Raw genomic sequence first — 17,900 nt, 5'->3', positions numbered from 1 at the left:
GGATACTTCTGACAGGTTTTAACTGTCAGCATCATTGCAGTGCCTTATTGCAAAGCTGCCACTGTGTAGTGTTACTTCTTCTCCTTGCTTGCTCACAATAAAGAAAGCCTTAATTAAGTACAGATAAAGTAAATTCAGAACTGAGTTGGTAGGTATGCTGGTGACATTTGAGGCAAATCTGTCTCTGTATGATTGGCAGATGTCACTCTAAACAGAATGAAGTTGATGATCGGGTCTAAACCTCCCTTCAGGTCAGGTTGTTTAGTCCCCAGTCCTGAATTGCAGACAGAATGCCGTGATTGTATTAAACTGTTGAATTCTTTCCAGTTGCAGGACTACAGCCAGGGGAATGGCCCATACATGGGACAAAAGGGGGCAAAGTATTCCTGGGTATTCTGTATACAGATTGGTAGTGCATATTGTTGATTAATGCCTTTTGGTAATGACTATCAAGTTTCCAACCATGAAGACAGATACAGCTACTTATATTGCTGAGAGACTGGAATTGTTTTCAGATCTGTGAGAATGACTGCTTGGTAAATTGGACTGAATTTATGTCATGTACTTTATTTAACAAGATTTGTAATGTTTGTTAAATTATCCATAGAAAAATAGTTGTGTTGAATCTGAGGTGCAGGGAAGGTAAAAATGCGCAAACCTGTTGGAAACTCGTATGCTTTCCAAAACAGGTATTTTACAGCATTTCATGACAGAAGATGCAACATTGTCTAGACTTGCTGTGAATGATCTCTGGAAAAAAGTAGTATAAAATTAGAAGAGTTGAACCAGTGTTTCTACTACTGGTCAAGTTTATTTTTCTTTTATAGCTAATTTCCTGTCAGTGAATAACACCTGACAGGCACACACATTGAAATCCTACTTAGTGGTTTCTATGTCAAAGCAAGCTTGCATAGGAAAACAAGCTGCTGCCCATCACTGCCACCTTTCTGACTACACAGGAGATGCATGAGAGAAAGGGTTCTCTGAATATTCTGTCTTGAAGTTTGGTTAGTATGGATCTTAAATGAAATAAAGCCCATTAATGTAAGAAGTTAATTAAGCTATCATTCCCTTTTTTCTTAATACAGGGAGGGAAAGGAAGGATAGGTGTAGTCATATCATCATATATGCACTTCACCAATGTTTCTGCAAGGTAAGTTGTGAATAATGCATATTGTGTATTTTATATAATTAAGGAAACACCAGAAAAAGATGTTTCTTAACTTTAGTGCTGTTTGTGTGCTTACTGGTTGTCAGTTGAGGGTTGTCAGGTTTTCTTCTCAGAGTCATGGAGCATGTATTAAAAGAGCCCATTTTTAAGACAGAGCTTTCTTGTCCCTCTTTCAGAGGCAGATTGGACTAGGTGATACCCTAAGGTCCCTTCTAATCTGTGATATTCAGTGGTTCTGCAGGAAAATTCTCTAAATGATGAATGAAGAAATGTGCAAAAACAAGTTTTTATATAATGGAATTATCTTTATTCTATTAAACCCATCTATTTGCCACATCCATGAAGTTGCCTCTTTTGAATCAATGAGAAGCTGTTCCTAAAGTACTTACAGAAAACTTAAGTTACTGGCATCTGGAATCAGTATTTGAGTAGAGAATTCCTAGATATTGATCAAGGTGCAAAATGCAGTTTAAGAAATAATCTAGCCTTTATCTTGCAGTCAGTTTAAACAATAGGTGTCTGGTTACTTGGTTTTAATTGTTGCTTTTAGAGTGCTCCACTTATGAAATGACAGTTGACAATTATGTCAACAAACATAAAATTTGATAAATGGTCTTAAAAGGATGAAATATGTTTTGTTTTGGGGGTTATTTGGTTTTTAATAAAACCGTTTTCCTTTGGTCTCCTTTATACATACATCTATAAATATGTTAAAACAAAAATGCACTGTAGAGGCTATGGTTAAATCACATTTGGTTCTGCGTTTGCACCGCAGCCTGTCAGTAATATATTTGATCCACTACTGTCAGTGGATCCTGATTCACTACAGGCTGATGGCAAATTACTCATGGATTTTAGGAGTGATTTGCCAGAGTGAAAAAACATCATCTCGGGAAATAACCTGGCTTCACTCTGGTAACCTGATCCAAAGGTAATTGTAGACTCAGAAATTCAGTGGTTTATACTCACCAATATGTGCTGGAAAAATAAATCCATATATCTTCAAGTAGTAGCTGGGACAGTGGTTGCCACACATTTATAATACAAGTTTGAGAAGTATTGTGATTAACGAAATCTGTCAAGTGTGGATAATGGAGTACTCTGTTGGTATCTCAGTTTTGCAATATTTTATGAGCCTTAAAAGTGGTACCTGACTATAAATACATTTTACACAGAACAACACCTGGATGTGATTGTAAAGCCCAGCATTGAAACATGTTGTTTTTTACCCCAAACAAATGCAGGATTCCTGCAGTGAGGCTGAAAGGGAGGGGTGAGTTTGCAATCCCTCCTTTAAATTTCAGGGTATCTGTCAGCTCCTTCCCAAACCCTAACTTTTCTAGTAGGAATGGAGTTGGGAATGCTTCTCAGCTAGGATTTGTGTATCCCTAGCATTATCCAAAAGGGACACAGCACCCTCAGAGAAGCAGAAATTACTGCAGTTTGAGGGTGCCAGCTTCTGTGTCAGAAACAGTACTCAGAAGACTTTGAGAACGTTCACACCAAATAAAGTCCCTAGTTATCTGCATGACTGTGCCAAAAAGTCTGGACTTAGGGAAAAAGCCTTATGATGCAACCCCCTTTTGGTTAGATAAATACCTGATTTTCTCATTTAGTAAGGAATAATGTGCTGTCAAATTTAAGGAGGGCAAGCAGAGCTCTTTGTGTAATAGCTGGTAAACTGCTTTAGCAAGTAAATCACTTGCAGTCTTTGATCAGTTACAAGTGGGTTGCCAAGATTCTGGGTGGTTGTGTAGGTGAAGGTGTATGATGGATTGGGTGAAGAAGAGAGTTTCTGGGTCAATGATATTCTCAAGCACACACTATGTAATGTTTATCACCCATGAAGAAAAGGTGTGACTTTACAGCCTGATCCACCACCCTGTCAAGACAGTCTGTAACTTTGGATTAAGTTTTGGAAAAGGTATCAATTCCGTTTTTAGCCTGATAAGCGAATGTACACTTTGCACAGTTCTTTTCCTCTGAACTCATTGAGGTTGAATTAGGTATGGAATTTAACATTCCAGATTTCAGAGCCTAATAATTTTGAAACTTGTGCTGCTTTTTAATGTCCTCACATTAATTAATTAACACTGTCACCTACATATGTTAAGAGACACATTGGTTTTTATCTGGTGTAAATACAACACAATCAGCGTAGCATGTTTCTTGGCATATGTGGTTAAGAGCATCCTTACTGAGTTTTGGCACTTCTGATTCTTTTTCCATACTCTCTTGCTGCCTTCCACACAGATGCAGAACCCCTCATGAGAGCCTTTCTGAATAGAGAATGGAAGAAAATGTAGTTTTCTGAATCTCTTGCTCCTTAATTGTGTGTTTGAAGAGTTTATGGGTGTCTGATGCAAAAGATGGACACTTTGATTTTAAATATTCTCTCCCTTGGTGGCTTATGGTACACAAAACAAAGGCTGAATGAATTATTTGACTGCTTAAATGATCCTCTAGCCTGGCATCCTTTGCACCTCATGTACTACAGTCAGAGCTAGGCAGTAGTTTCCATCCCTATAATATTGCTGCTTCTTTTTCACAAAGAGAACAGATCTCTGTTTCACAGAGAGAACTCCCCAGTACGCTCTCAGACAATTATGGCAAGTATCCTTCTTTTGCAGCTTGAGCTGCTTGGCTTCGCTGAAGTTTATTGCATTATGACTTTAACATATTCATGTTGGAAATATGCAATCCAGTTAATAGAGTAAAGGAGTAGGTGCTTTGTCTGGGGAAGGAAACTGCCTTAAGGTGTGGAATAAGAGGTGTCAGTGGAAAAAACATTCTTGTCTGACCTGTGCCAGAGTGGTCGCTTAGGTGCTTCTTTCTATTCTTTCCCCTTACTTTTCTTCTTTTGCTTTCCAAATATTTTGGCATATTTCAAACTGTAACTTACTGAATTTCTCCAAACTGGAATAACACAACGTTTGTGTCTCTTTTGACAGCGCTGATCAGGCTCTCGACAGATTTGCTATGAAGAAGTTTTTTGATGATAAAGTTTCAGCTTTAATGCAGCCATCCCAAAGAAGGTATTTAAATGCTTTCTGTTTTATACTAATAAGAAATGTCATCCCCACATTCTACCCCTCTCTCCCTTACTCTCTTCCCCTCTGTTTGAAGGCTATTTCCACAAGATCCTCCAGTGATTCCTGAACTCCCATCACTTTGTCTTGTATTAATATTTCTTCCTAGATTGATAACTCATTCAGTTCCCGCACCTAACCCAAGATAGATAAGTCTTTTTATACCACACTATTATCTACATGTGTTCTTACTGCATTGTTTGCTAACAAAAAGAGATCACAGAATCACAGAATAGTTAGGGTTGGAAAGGGCCTTAAGATCATCCAGTTCCAACCCCCCTGCCGTGGGCAGGGACACCTCACACTAAACCATGTCACCCAAGGCTTCATTCAACCTGGTCTTGAGCATGTCACAATCTATTTCTTGATTGCTCCAGGACTCATTTTTCTGTGGCACAAATGATGTGTATGGATTCGGTACTGATTTGTGTGCAGTGAAGATTTTATTACCATGTGTTTGGATGACCTGCAGATTATACATCTGCCCCCTGTCCATGCTAGTAAATGTTTGTTAAAGCATGCATTATTCATTCTGTCTATCTGGATGTCTTACCTTTTCAGTCTGTCTGCATGAATAAGGTTATATTAGGCCTCAAAGTGAGCAGATTGGGAAGTGAATAGTTCTGGGGTTCACTACTTACCTCATTTTGGCAAGAGACTGTTGGAGACTGTTTTCTTTTGGTTATTTAAGGAGATAGGAGGAGTGTGTTTCATACACACTGCAGTGATGTTCACTTGTATTTACTTAACTCATGAGCTTATGACCAAACAAAGCATTAAATAGCAGAAATACAATAGTTTTCACATTGCTGTGGTAGTTTTCCTGTGCTTGGTGCTTCTCATTATGAAGATGTTATTTGCCTGCCCTGTCCTTAATGTTAAGAATTCTGACCAGGGCACTTCTTCCTCCAGTTTTAGTGAAGTGCACTTCACAGCTAAATGGAGTGATGCTCTCATGTGTCAGCTGTGAAAGCTAGTGGAAACCTTCATTAGCAACTATAACAGTATACTAAAATGATTGATTTTCCTTTCTCTGCTGATTCCTTTCTTATTAAAATAAAGATGCCAAGAATAACAGTGTAACAGCTATGGATGGAATAAAGCGGTAAACTGTCTTTTTATGATATTTTGTGAAGTTACATGTAATGTCATAAAGCTGCTCACCACTCATGGCCTAGAAATATTAATGTTTAAAGAACACATAATGTGGTTGCATTACTGTTTTTATTTAATTCAGATCAATTTTATATTTTTAGATATGTGCAATTCTTAAGCGGCCTTCTATCTGGATCTGTGAAAATGAATGCAACTCCTCTTTTCCTGCACTATGTTATCCTTCATGGCATCCCGAGCTTCGATGCTGGGGGAGGTACATTATCTAACTTTTCTTTACTAAGTGTAGGCAAAAAGTCTTGTTTCATTTTGGAGCTTTCTAGAAAGTCTCTATAAATCTCCAGGTAAGTTAATGCTCCTCGATATCAGCCTAGATATTCCCACTGAAAGAAGCAGGAAAAGAGAAAGATCCTAAGAGTAAAACTTACAGGAGGTGTGCTTCTGAAATGGCCTATAAGTGGCTTAAAAATGAAAATGCTAAACAAAGACATTGTGCTAGAGCATAATAAACAAGTAGAACGCTGTATTTTATCATCCAAGAGTTAAGTAGTGCCTGTCTTTTGAAATGCCATCAGCATGAACTTGCAATGCTCTGTTGTCACTGTTGTGTAGTCTGTTAGTCTGCTTTTGTTTCTCAGGTAACTATTTAAATAAATACAGGTTATTGTTTGTTGAAGTGACAAATTTAAGGGACTTAGTATAAACAAAACTGTAGATAAAGTACTTTGGTTTAGTGTTGAAAATACTTCCTATTTTGTTTTGGAGTTATTTTTTGTTTCATTTTTGCTGTTCTTCTTCCCTTCATTTTGTTTTCCTACAGGAGAAGTGGGAAGGCAGGCAGACAGATATTTAATAAGGAGCAGAGTGTTCCCTCTTTCTTTCCTTACCAAAATCCTTTAAAATCCACTCCTCAATTCAGAACTAAACTGAAGATCAGGAAAAAGTGATGAAAAGAAAATGAATCTGTCAAAGCCGATTTTGACAGTCAAAATTGTGCCACTTCTGTGCCATGTTGCTCAGTCTGGATGTGCGTGAAGCTTCCTAGTTGTAATATAAGAAATATTATAACTCTGAAAACAGTATTATTCCAACTATAGGAAAAATAGGTAAACAATATTACAGCAATAGGAAAAGCTGGTAAAGGAAAATAGTTACAAACCAGTCTTTTCTGTTGATTTCTTTCCAGCTTGCCGGCCTTTTCTGAAGTTGTACCAGGCTATGCAACCAGTTTATACATCTGGAATCTAGTAAGTTGTAAGCATTTTTCTTTGAATCCAGTTTTAACTTTCAAAATTGCACAACTACATGGTCTTTCTTTCTTCTTTTTCTCTTGTTTTTTTGTTTCTTTTAAACTATATATTTTGTCTTTTCTGTTAAGTAGTGTAGGGCCAGAGAATCAAAGCCGAATCTGCATTGCTGTTGACCCTGCCCAGCTTTTAAAGGGAGATATTATGGTAAGTTAATTGTGTGGAAAGAACATCTTGTTCTGTGTCATTTAGTTTACAGTCTCTGACCTGTTTTGCATTCTTGTAAAAGAAAATAGAGAAAATGGTTGCAGACGTACTACGAAATAGGTTAGTAAGTTAATTTAGTTATCATCCTTGAGTTTTATAGGAATCAAAATTCCTATCAAACTCAAGCTAGAAGGTTTTTAGGAACCGAAACAACTGCTCTCAGCCCTTCCATTTCACAGCATCACAGTAAGGCCTGTAACCCTAATTGCTTTGGGGAGTATTTGTAACTCAGCATTAAAAACACCCTTGTCCTGTAACTTGGCAGGCAACATGCACAATTGTAATACTATATGCTGTAAACAAAACACCTAGTTCTAAGTAGCTTTCTGTTTCTGTGAGCACATGCAGTATTTAGAAAGAAATGTATGCACTGTAATACAGTGTGTGTAATTGCCAGTGTGCAAAGCATAACTATGGCTGAATAGCAGCACTATCATTTTAAATCTCTCTGCTTTCTACTCTTGCTTGTCATACACAGTTAACACACAGAGGAAGTAAAGATGGTTAGTTGCCATGCCTTTCAGTTTGTTAAACTAAGAAGGCAGAAGAGTTATGTGTAATGAATGATGGGGGAAGTACTGTCTGTATTCCTGGTCTGTTGCTAATAGGTTTATTTTTTACATTTATGTACTACTTCGAGACATGTTGGACCTCAGTGTAAGGGGTCCTTGGTAACAGAGTCTTTCTTTCTTCTTTTCTTTTGAAATAGTATTTTTTATTCTTCTTCCTCTTCTTCCCTTTCCTACTTCACCTCCCTATTCAGTTGAGTACTTTGTCCTTCCTTTCTTTCCCTGAAAAAGGGAGAAAGAAGTTTTAAACATACTGTTGTAAATTGGTATAACCTGGAGGTGTAGGAGACTTTCAAATACAAGAATATTTATTATTCACTGGAGGGCTGTTGGTGCCTAAGGAAATGGAATAGATTACAAAAGAAATCCGTGCGAGACGAATTCACTGAGTCTCCAATGGATGTATGGTTAAAATGAAAAATGAGCACACAGCTATTCTGTGATGTTTGCATCCTTTTCAGAGGGGTCAGATTCATTCATCCCATGCTGTTATTGAAGGTAATTCTGAGCAAGCCATTATTCAACATGATGGTATTTCCTAAACAAAGACTTCATTTTGAATATTGTTTTTACTGTGTTTAAGCAAAACCATCAGTGGTTTTAGGAAAAAGAAAAATCTATAGGATACTCTGCCTCCAACTCCAAAAGGTTTAACCACCTGAAGTGTGTGGTATAAGAAAAACCCCTAAATCTGAGTGGCTTTGTTCTCCAGTTGACTCAGAGAATTAGTAGGTAAAATATCCATAAGTCTAGCCTAAGGGAAGGTGGTGTTAGAAAGTAGGTGTATTGTGCTCACCTTTGGCTGCTGAAATTCATACTAGATGTTATTTGTACAGGGTTCTGTGGTGTTCTAGCCAAGCTGTCAAAACTAATGCCAGCTTCCCACAGGAACGTAAAACGTCCCATCATCACTAGAGTAGGTTTTTAAGAGTCCTGCAGTAAACGTAATCAGGCTTAAATTTTAGCCCTGCATATTTCTCAGTTATTTTTAAATGGGTGTGCTGTCATTCAGTTTTACGTTAATTTGGTGCTGTGAAGAAGTAAGGGTCCAAGTCAGCATTCCAGTGTTCTACTGACAACTATTGTGAGTCTGAATCATTATCTGACTGGTGACTGATAGTGATGAAAATAGTCATTATTAGTTTTACACATCCAGAACTATGTTGCCTTGGGCCTGTCTAATTTTAAGGGATTGAATAACACACACCCTGCTTGTTACAACATCAGAGGTGCCTGCAGTAAATTATGCTATGGCTGCTTTACTTAGCAACTGATGCATATACACATTTGTTCAGATTTGTAAGAAATTGCTTCCTGACGTGTTCCTCTCTCTTTCCAGCTGAAGTGTTATCACAAAAAATACCGGTCAGCTACTCGGGATGTGGTTTTTCGCCTTCAGTTTCACACTGGAGCTATTCAAGGACATGCACTGGTGTTTGGCAAAGAGGATCTGGACAATGCCAACAAAGGTATTTGCCTTCTGTGGCTGGTTGGATGAATAGGTGTGCGGGGGTGCATATGTATGCCTGTGCATGTGATGATCCTCTTTAGGACCTGTTTTCAAAAGGATTCTTCTTTTTGTTTTTTTCCCCATCCTTATTTTTAGGGAAAGGTAGAATGCTTTGCGTTAGTCAACTCATAGCCTGTAACACAGGTAAACCCCTAATGAGAAGAAAAGCTCTTCAAGTGAGTTAACTTGTCAGAATAATTCAGATACTCCTACATAGTCCTTATCACCTCCTCTCACATTTGTAAAAACAACAGATACTTGTTTAAAGTGGTGACTCTGTTAGTCACCATGACAGGAAATAAGATGAGCTAAGCCAGTATCTTTTTTGGCTGATGAAAACAATCACAAAGTCTGATACCATGTTTGTGACCTCATTTGCTTGAGTATAGAGATCTTTTCATGTGCTTCAGACTATCCAGAAATGGAGGCAAAGTTTTCAGATGCATTGGTTTAGCTTTATATTTCCTAAAATATTGCTTCACTCTTATGTTTATATGCAGGGCTGTAACTCCCTCATCCTGCATTACCAGCAAACTAAAATCAAACATATTTTCCTGCAGCATATGGCTACACAAAATTTTGTGGTCAACTATTGCAGTTCAGCCAATATAGAGAACAATTTTGGTTTACTCCTGGCTGTGTTTTCTGTAAAAAACAAAGCCAGCCATTTCTGTCGAGAGAGAGGTTTGGGAACTGAACATCTCTTCTGCTTTTGGACTGCTCTTGGATGTAAACAAAGCTCCAGCTGATGCTTAGGTTGTGTTTTATGGAGAAGTGTGTGGGGTTAAGAATGTGGTTCTTCTAGAAGCAAGTCGCTAAACTTCAAGTGACAAGGGAATGGTGACAAGGGTATGTGTGTTAATAGCTACAGAGAATCCTGGTTCCTGACTGCCTTGGAGCTGCTCTCCTGGGAGACAGCTTGCTGAAATACTGTCCTTTGTTTTCAGATGACCGTTTCCCTGATTATGGCAAAGTGGAATTAGTGTTTTCAGGAACTCCAGAGAAACTTCAAGGTGAGGTTACAGAAATAAAAACGAGTTTATTTTCAAAGTAAATAATGTTGACATATATATTTAAAAAAATATAATCCTTTTTCATTCTTTTATTCCACTTCTCTTGCAGAAAATCTGAAATACTCCTAAAATGTGTGATAATTGCTGGTTTAAATTTGAGAACTTTGATGAAGACTCTGCATTTACATTGGCATAGGAGTGATCAGGTTTTGTTTTAAAGCTATACCAGAACAGTTACTGACAGCTAGGAGAGACAAGACCGTAGTGATAGGACAAGGGGTGATGGGTTCAAACTGAAACAGGGGAAGTTCAGGTTAGATATAAGGAAGAAGTTCTTCCCTGTGAGGGTGCTGAGGCACTGGCACAGGGTGCCCAGAGAAGCTGTGGCTGCCCCATCCCTGGCAGTGTTCAAGGCCAGGTTGGATGCGGCTTGGAGCAACCTGATCTAGTGTGAGGTGTCTCTGCATGGCAGGGGGTTGGAAGTGGGTGACCTTTAGGTGCTTTCATCTCAAACCATTCTATGATCTGTGTAAAACATGCACAGTATAGGTATATCAGCCTGGCATAAGTGACAAAAGTGGCAGCAGTGCCCTATCCTGTAACCTTTTCTGGATGTTGTCATGACTGATATGTTTGCTGTGGTGAAATTTGGGCTGTCTTCAGCTTTGCATAAAGATGTATAGCTCTAGTTTTGGTGGAAATGCTTCTGCTCTGAAGTTGGCATGTAGGGTGTATCCTGTATGCCTCCAGAATTCTATTGTAATATGTCTAAGATAATTACAACCTGCAATAAGAATTAAGATCATGCTGTAGATTGCAGTTTAATTCTGTTAATGGATGTGTTCTTACTCATTTTATGATGTCGTGAAAAGTATGGATTCTGCCTGAGACTGAATGAAAACCAGGTATTCTTAACTGTCTGTCTCATACATTTTCCCAGTGTCCTGTGAAGTGCATGTTTTCCTCTTCCCCACCTGCCACCAGTTTGATCACTCAGAAACTTGTAGTAGCAGCCAGTAAGAAGTTGGAGTCTGTCCAGCTGAACATGAAAATCTCAGTCTGTTAGAAAGCCACTTAAGAAAAACAGTTTTATAAATAAATTTGTCCAGCCTGCTGTAAACATGTGTGGATTGTAAATGCTTGAAGAGAGGGCAGCTGACATGTCTGAAAAAGGCTCAAATTTTGGTCAAGTCTCCCTTCCTTAGACAGCATGTCAGAGATGTGGGGTTTTAGCAGGCTCCTAGTTACTGGAAAGAAGGCTCATCTGTGAGTTTGGACCAGGTTGCCTGGGGCTTTGTCCAGTCAAATCCTGAAAACCTTCAAGGATGGGGAGTTCCCAGCCTCAGTGGGCAGACTGTTCTGATGTCTGATGGTCCTCACAGTGGATTTATTTTTCCTTTATATTCACTCTAAGCTTCTGTAGATTCAATTTATGACTGTTCCTTGTTGTTCTCCTACCTAGCCCCCAACTGGTTCATGTCTTTGTGGGGTTGCTGTCAGGTCCCTCCTGAAGACCACCAGTCTGCAGACTGAGGAAAATCTGGTCCCTCAGCCTTTCCTCAGTTCTGACCTTTCCAAGTCTTTTAGTCCTAATCATCCTGGTTGTCCTTCCCTGAGCTTCCTTCCCTTTACTCATGTCTTTCTTGTATTGTATAACTCGAAACTGGACACAGTGTTCTGGAAAAAATGACTGTGATACGGTTTTTAAGGAAGAATGCACATGCCAACAAGATAAGACACCTAAATGTTTTGATAACAAACTTCATAAATCTGCCTTGTAGATATGAGACAAGTGTAATCAGAGAAACTCTCTAGAGAGGGCTTTTTTCTGCCTCCATATGAAGGTATAGAACCATAGCATTCTCGTCCTTCTAATTTTAGTTATCCTTGTTTTGAAAATCACAGCATGTGCATAACACTGCTGCTTCAGAACAACTTACAATAGCACTTGCTTCTTCAGACACAGCCTGAAGGTTGGTAACTTAGGACTTCTTTGTCCTCTGATCTAGATAAAGGAGAAAAGGCAGAAAGCAATTTGATTTCTATCAGTGTCAAAGCCAAGTCCAAAGTCATGAGTGCTTCATGCCTGTGCTTTGCTTTTGAATCACTGGACCACACCTAAATTCCTCATGGCATCCTTTCAAAAGCTGAATATTATCCTATGCCTTGTTAAGGGCACAAAAATGTGGGTTACTGCTGCGGATTCCAGGTATGTTTGGCAGAGTGTATTTCAGGCAGCCAAACACATGGAAAGCAAACTACCTGGTCTCAGGTTCTGCCAGGAGGCTGGAGAATGGGTGAAACAGCATAGTTGGCACCTTAGGGAAACTGGGAGGGACAGAGTGGTGTTTTTCAGCTCTCTATCTGTAGTGATAAGTTGCTCTGGTATCAGAATGATGATCTGTATGTAACAGTGTTATTTTATCATTCCTTTAATACCATTTCTTTATGGATACTTGTGGTTTTCTTCTGGAAAGCTATTTGTTTTGTCATGCCTGCCTGATAGGTCTGGTGGATCATCTGTGTTGTCTTAGGGTCTGATTCAAGCTATCAGAGCTACATCATAATCAAGGAGTTCAAGATAATATTGTCTGCTTGTACCTTCTGTAATAAAACATAAATTAAGCCTTTCTTAGCTGATTTATATAACCTTTCTTCCCCTATTGCTGCTTATCTTACATTTCAGACTATAGTACTGCAGTATGGGGATCAAACTTCAATTGGGAGGCCACATATCTATGTGTATGTATATAACTATAGATGTGGCCACGATAATTTTTTTGTTTCAAACAGATGTTTCTTTTTTTTTAGGATTTAAACACCTTCAGAATGACCATGGAGTGATAGTTGATTATAATACCTCAGACCCACTGATACGCTGGGATTCCTATGAAAATATGAGCCCTGATGGGGAAGGTGAGTACTTCAGTCATACAAGACCAAGGCAAAACTTCTCACAACTGTGCCACAGCATTTGAAACAGAGGAAGGAGACCTCATTTGCTTGTACATAGAGCCAGTTCTTTGACATGTTAAGTCATTGTGTACCCTTCCCTCTTTAGCTTCAGTAGCTTTAATGGAAAGAAAGCTGCAGTAGTTGAGAGTTTCATATTGTACCAAGTTGGACTCTGAGCCAAAGCTAGTTGATACAAGTTATTTTATTAGTTGTAAATTTGCTTAAATTATATTTTGTGGTTGTTCTAAAGCATCTAGTTGGAATCCTAATAGGGAATTTTAAGAACAACAAAATGATGTGGTGAGTTTGTAGCCTTCAGTACTTACTATGTTATTTAGAGTGTTGCAGGAGGTGAGCTAGGCTCTGAAGTTATAGATAAACAAATAGTAAAGGACATGAGTATTTGCATATTTCCCCTCATAAATGTGCCCCTTTCCAAACTGCCCTTTTAATTCCTAGATTTCCCTTCTGTAATCTGCTGATACATGCAGCAAATGAAAGCCTCCAGTAGCTGCCTTCAGATTCTGACTCCAGTGTGGCTGCTTTCCGAATGCTTTCCTTGAGTGAATGTTGTGCTTTTAATGGACACAGTTTTCCTGTAAGGACTCAGAATATCACACCTGTGGCTGCACACCTCAGTGCACAGCAAGCCTGAAATGCTTGCAAGTAAAAACATGAGAAAAGGTATTGAATGGATGCCAAAGTTCTTGTTTTTACAGCTCTCCTGTTATGAAATAAGAGAAAGGCAGAGTTAGGATCCTTGATTAGCTCTCTCTAGGCTCAGTTTCCGTTGATTTTTATAATCTAAGCTTAGTATTTGACCAGCTAATGACTTACATCAGTGAGGGGTTTAGGGGCAGAGGCATAATGTAAGCTTGACTTTTTTACCACTGCATGACTCTTGTACAGCAGTATTTCCTCATCTGCAGAATACTAGGGGAAAATAGGGGGTGACAAGAGAACAATTATTTGACACCCTTACATGAGGCAGGTAGAGCACTCCATAGGGAGTCCTGAGAGGTTTTATAGTTGGATAAGAAAGGCTGAGTAGTGCCTTTTAGAAGGAGTTACATCAGAGAGACTGAATTTTGGCTGAAGAAGTCTTAATTTCTACCCAAGATGTTTCCATATTATTTTCTTCCCTCCCCCCCATCCTTTTTTCCCTTCTTTGTTAGCCCTCAGCAAGCAATGCTTTGACCTTCCCATCCTCATGCATTACATTGCAATACAGGAAATGGAAAGCAGAGTTGAATGTATGTAGGCATACACTGCTGGAAGATAGAGAATTGCATGCTGCTTAGGCCCTGTAGAAGACTTGATTGTGGACCATTCATAAGTACAGTTAGATTGTTTTTCTGATATTCATAAGTTTTATATGTGGCACTTTACAGGCTTTTATATGGAATTTGTGTGCACGGTATATTTTTATTTACCTGAGACAATATAAATATGATGTGTTAGCATAGGTATTGGGAATCTGCAGAGAAATCACTAGAGTTGAAGCTAGACAATATACCATAAGAACAGGAGATGTGTCCAGATCCTCTTTTCTTGAGCAAACATTTAGGAGGCAGGGTGTTACTATATGATGCTCAAAACCAAATCGCAGGCAGAGCATTTGTCTCTGCGTAGTCCCGACAAAATATCAGAAGGGGCTAAGGAAACATACCCAGAGGACAGCTAGATTTAAAGGATGAGATCTGTACTCAGCATAAAGATTATTCTACTGCTTGAGGTAAGCATAGTTTGCTTAGGTCTTCTTTTATGTAGGATTTATAAACATCAGGACAGACTTCTCATGCTTTGTACAGTGGTTCAATATTGTGCTTTTGCATTAAAAAGATGTATTGAACCCTAGTTTTTGCCACAGGTGAGAGACCACTAAGAGGAGATGCTGATTTCAGATGGAAAATTAGAAGAGAACAAGAAAGCAATTTCTCTTTTGAAATCCAACACCTATTTGGCCTTGTTACCAAAAGAACAAAAGATGAAAGGACATGATAAAAGAAAAATATACCCAAATTATCTTGGTTTGTTGGCGTGATTACAGTATTGCAGACAGAAGCAATTGCCTTTTAAATGATCTTGAACTCTTTGATGATAATAAGGTTGTGTTGAACATATGCAGGTTTTGGGACAGTTTGCTCTCTGGATCTGGTGCTTTATACCTCATTCCTAGCAGCATAGGAATCTTGGTAATTAGAAAGTAATAAATGATTGGAAGAAGTTCTCAGAAATATGATTTCTCTTCAGATCCCTTAGGAGGTGTCTCCTGGATATTGCACAAATGGTCCTCTGTAATAGACTGAAGGTTTTACGTTTCTGAGTTTGTATCAGATTTCCTTCTCCTTAAACAGTACATTAGCACAGAGACTTCTGTTGTGCTGATTTAAAAGTATGCATTAAACGTAGGTTTGGAACCACAAGACTCAGGAGGGCTTCCTACTACCAGGTAGAAGTCTGAGGTAGTTGTCATTGGTTTTCTTGTGGTTTTAAAGTCATAGCATTCATCAAGTCTTGTGTGTGTTTTGTGGGCAAGAGGGAAGAAAAATTACTTTTGATCTTACTGAGTGCTCTTTGTCATCGAGGCATCAATTACTAGCCAATAGATGTGTGTGGATTTACAAAAGTTTGCTCATTTCCTGCAAAATAGCAAGTTGACCACAAAGATACACCACCTGTGGGCACAAATGAGTAGTATCTTCTGTTATGTCAATACATTTAAATTTATCAAATCCTCTCAATATTTGCTTTGTAACTGATACTGGAGCTCACATGCTGTCAGCTGTACTGCAGTGTTTCCCTTTTGATTGCTAAGGGCATATGCATCTCCTTTATATTTCTACTGATTTGGGTATTGGGACTGTTCATGGTCATATTTTAGGAGTAGTTTGAAGTGCAGTGATAGACTCAACTAATGTTTGGCTTAGTACCTGTTTTGATCAAAACCTAGTAAAAGTAATTGCAGCTTGTAATTCTGGCATTTGGGGCAGGAGAGGGGGAGTAGTGATAAATGATGATGAAGTATTTTCTATGGGAACAGAAAGCTGAAAGAAACAAGTAATCCCTTCCCACTCCCTGAAATACTTTACCTCATACCAAATGACACATAGGTTTGGGAAAAAAACTTTCCCACCTCCCAAAGGGAGGTAAATGGGAAAGGTTTGACTTGTCTTTTGTGGAGGGTTTTTAGTTCTCATTGGTAATTTTCAGGATTATTACCTGGCATATTGAGTGAGAGATACTGTTGAACATTTCCCTCCTACTGAAATGCAAGCCTTCTTTTGCATAGGAACCATCAGTTTGTGTGGAACCCACCAAGGGATCCCTGGTGCAATTCTGAGCTCTGAGGTGTTGTGCAAATGAAATCAGAGGTATTAAAATAAACATTAAATGTATGGCTGCAGAGCAGAAACTTGTTTTGATAGAAAAGGTGAATTAATTGGAAGAAAAGATGAATGCTGCTGCTCCTTTTGCACTTCTATGGCTGCTTTATCTCAGGTTTATTCTACATATCCTGATAGGATGCTGAGATTATTCTAGAGAGAGAATGAACCTACCATGAAGGTATTTGTTTTAGTTTGACTGAATTCAGTGGATTGGCAACAGAAATGCACCTGGTTCTTGTTCTGTGTTCCATTTTAAGACATTTCACTTACTTTAACAACCACTAAATCCCTCTGCGCTCTTGTCTGCCAGCTCTACAACACGTGGAGAGAAAAGAACATGCACACATGTTAGAAACTGTTTAAAATGACAAGAGAAGGACTTTCAGCAAGTCTTTACAAGGCAGGAAGTTAAGTATCTTTGTCCACAGAACCTTGCTGTTTGTTTCCTAGCAAAGTGGTTTACTTGCTTAATAGTGACAATTAGAAAAGAAACCACTTTGGAAACAAAAAGATGGTTTCCATTCAAGCCAAATAGGGTAGGGCTGAGGGAATCCAAATTCCTATATCTCCAGAGTGTTGCTTTACAGATTTTCTAGCCTTTTGTAACTGTAATCACCACCAAGCAGTCCAAAATTGCCAAATATTTATGAACTGGTTTGCTCCTGCTCTTTTTCTTTTCACAAATGAAAAGGATGTGAGCGTCTCCAGGTAGGCAATAACCAGCATTCTGGTATGCACCCATGTCATGTGGTTAGATGGGATGTTTGACTTTTATTGAATTTTTTTCTCCTCTTCAATCCAAAGTAAATAGCTATTCAGTAGGGAGGTGCCCTCTCATGTAGTTAAACACTTGTTTTCCCAGAGGGCCCCTTCAGTATTGCAAAACTCAAGGTCTGAGGCAAAACTGCTTGGCCGTGGTACCTTAACAGGAATGCAGATGCCTACCAAAGAAAACAGCAGGTTTGATGCCATTTCTGGTGAGTGAAGCTGAAGGATAAATTGGTAGTGAGTAAATGATAATTCCAGCTTTTAGTCACCAGTTGGATGTCTCTCTTTTAAGACAAAGAGAGATTTGTTAGAAGGTAGGGATGGAAAAGGTGTCCTGCAGCGATTTCCCTTCTTGCTGTTTGACAGTGAAAATAGAATCATCTCTAGAAAATAGAGAAAAAACACCCTATAAAATGTTGCCACCTTGAAATAGTGTCTGAAATCTCTTTAATTGATTTTCTCTGAAGAAATCTGTGCCTTCTATTTCTTGAAGTGTTGTAAGTTCTTTTATATACATATATGCACATAATTTAAACCCGTTTAGTTGTTTTAATCCTGAGGCTGACAATGAATTGGAGATAAATTAATATTAAAGAGTTTATTTTGTATGTCAGAAATACTGAATGCAAACATGGGATTACAAGGTTTCATTTCTACTTGTGCAGCAATAAGTAATTCTCCTTTAGTAGAGCATTGATTGTAACAGTATTGTGTCTTAAATATTGGGCTTCAGCTCAATATGTTAGACTAAATGCATGTTTATGAAGTGTTTTCAAGATTGTGCCTGATTACCTAAGATTGTTCTGGTT

The 17,900-nt window shown here is 38.6% G+C and overlaps 1 protein-coding gene across 2 annotated transcripts in view; it reads left to right on the top strand.

Annotated features, from left to right (window-relative positions):
• TNS3 (tensin 3) overlaps positions 1-17,900 on the top strand; it is a 192,842-nt gene that overhangs the window by 109,821 nt on the left and 65,121 nt on the right. Inside the window, exons 10-17 of one of the 2 annotated variants that reach the window (XM_034062598.1) lie at positions 1,089-1,153; positions 4,123-4,206; positions 5,517-5,629; positions 6,560-6,620; positions 6,752-6,827; positions 8,796-8,925; positions 9,914-9,979; positions 12,791-12,895. In XM_034062598.1, the coding sequence (XP_033918489.1) occupies positions 1,089-1,153; positions 4,123-4,206; positions 5,517-5,629; positions 6,560-6,620; positions 6,752-6,827; positions 8,796-8,925; positions 9,914-9,979; positions 12,791-12,895 (700 nt within the window). Of the gene's footprint in view, positions 1-1,088; positions 1,154-4,122; positions 4,207-5,516; positions 5,630-6,559; positions 6,621-6,751; positions 6,828-8,795; positions 8,926-9,913; positions 9,980-12,790; positions 12,896-17,900 lie in introns of those variants that run through there. The other variant, XM_034062597.1, reaches the window with a different exon arrangement.

This window comes from Melopsittacus undulatus, chromosome 1 (assembly GCF_012275295.1).
Source record: "Melopsittacus undulatus isolate bMelUnd1 chromosome 1, bMelUnd1.mat.Z, whole genome shotgun sequence".
Classification (NCBI taxonomy): Eukaryota; Metazoa; Chordata; class Aves; order Psittaciformes; family Psittaculidae; genus Melopsittacus; species Melopsittacus undulatus.
This window is presented reverse-complemented; position numbering and strand designations above follow the sequence as displayed.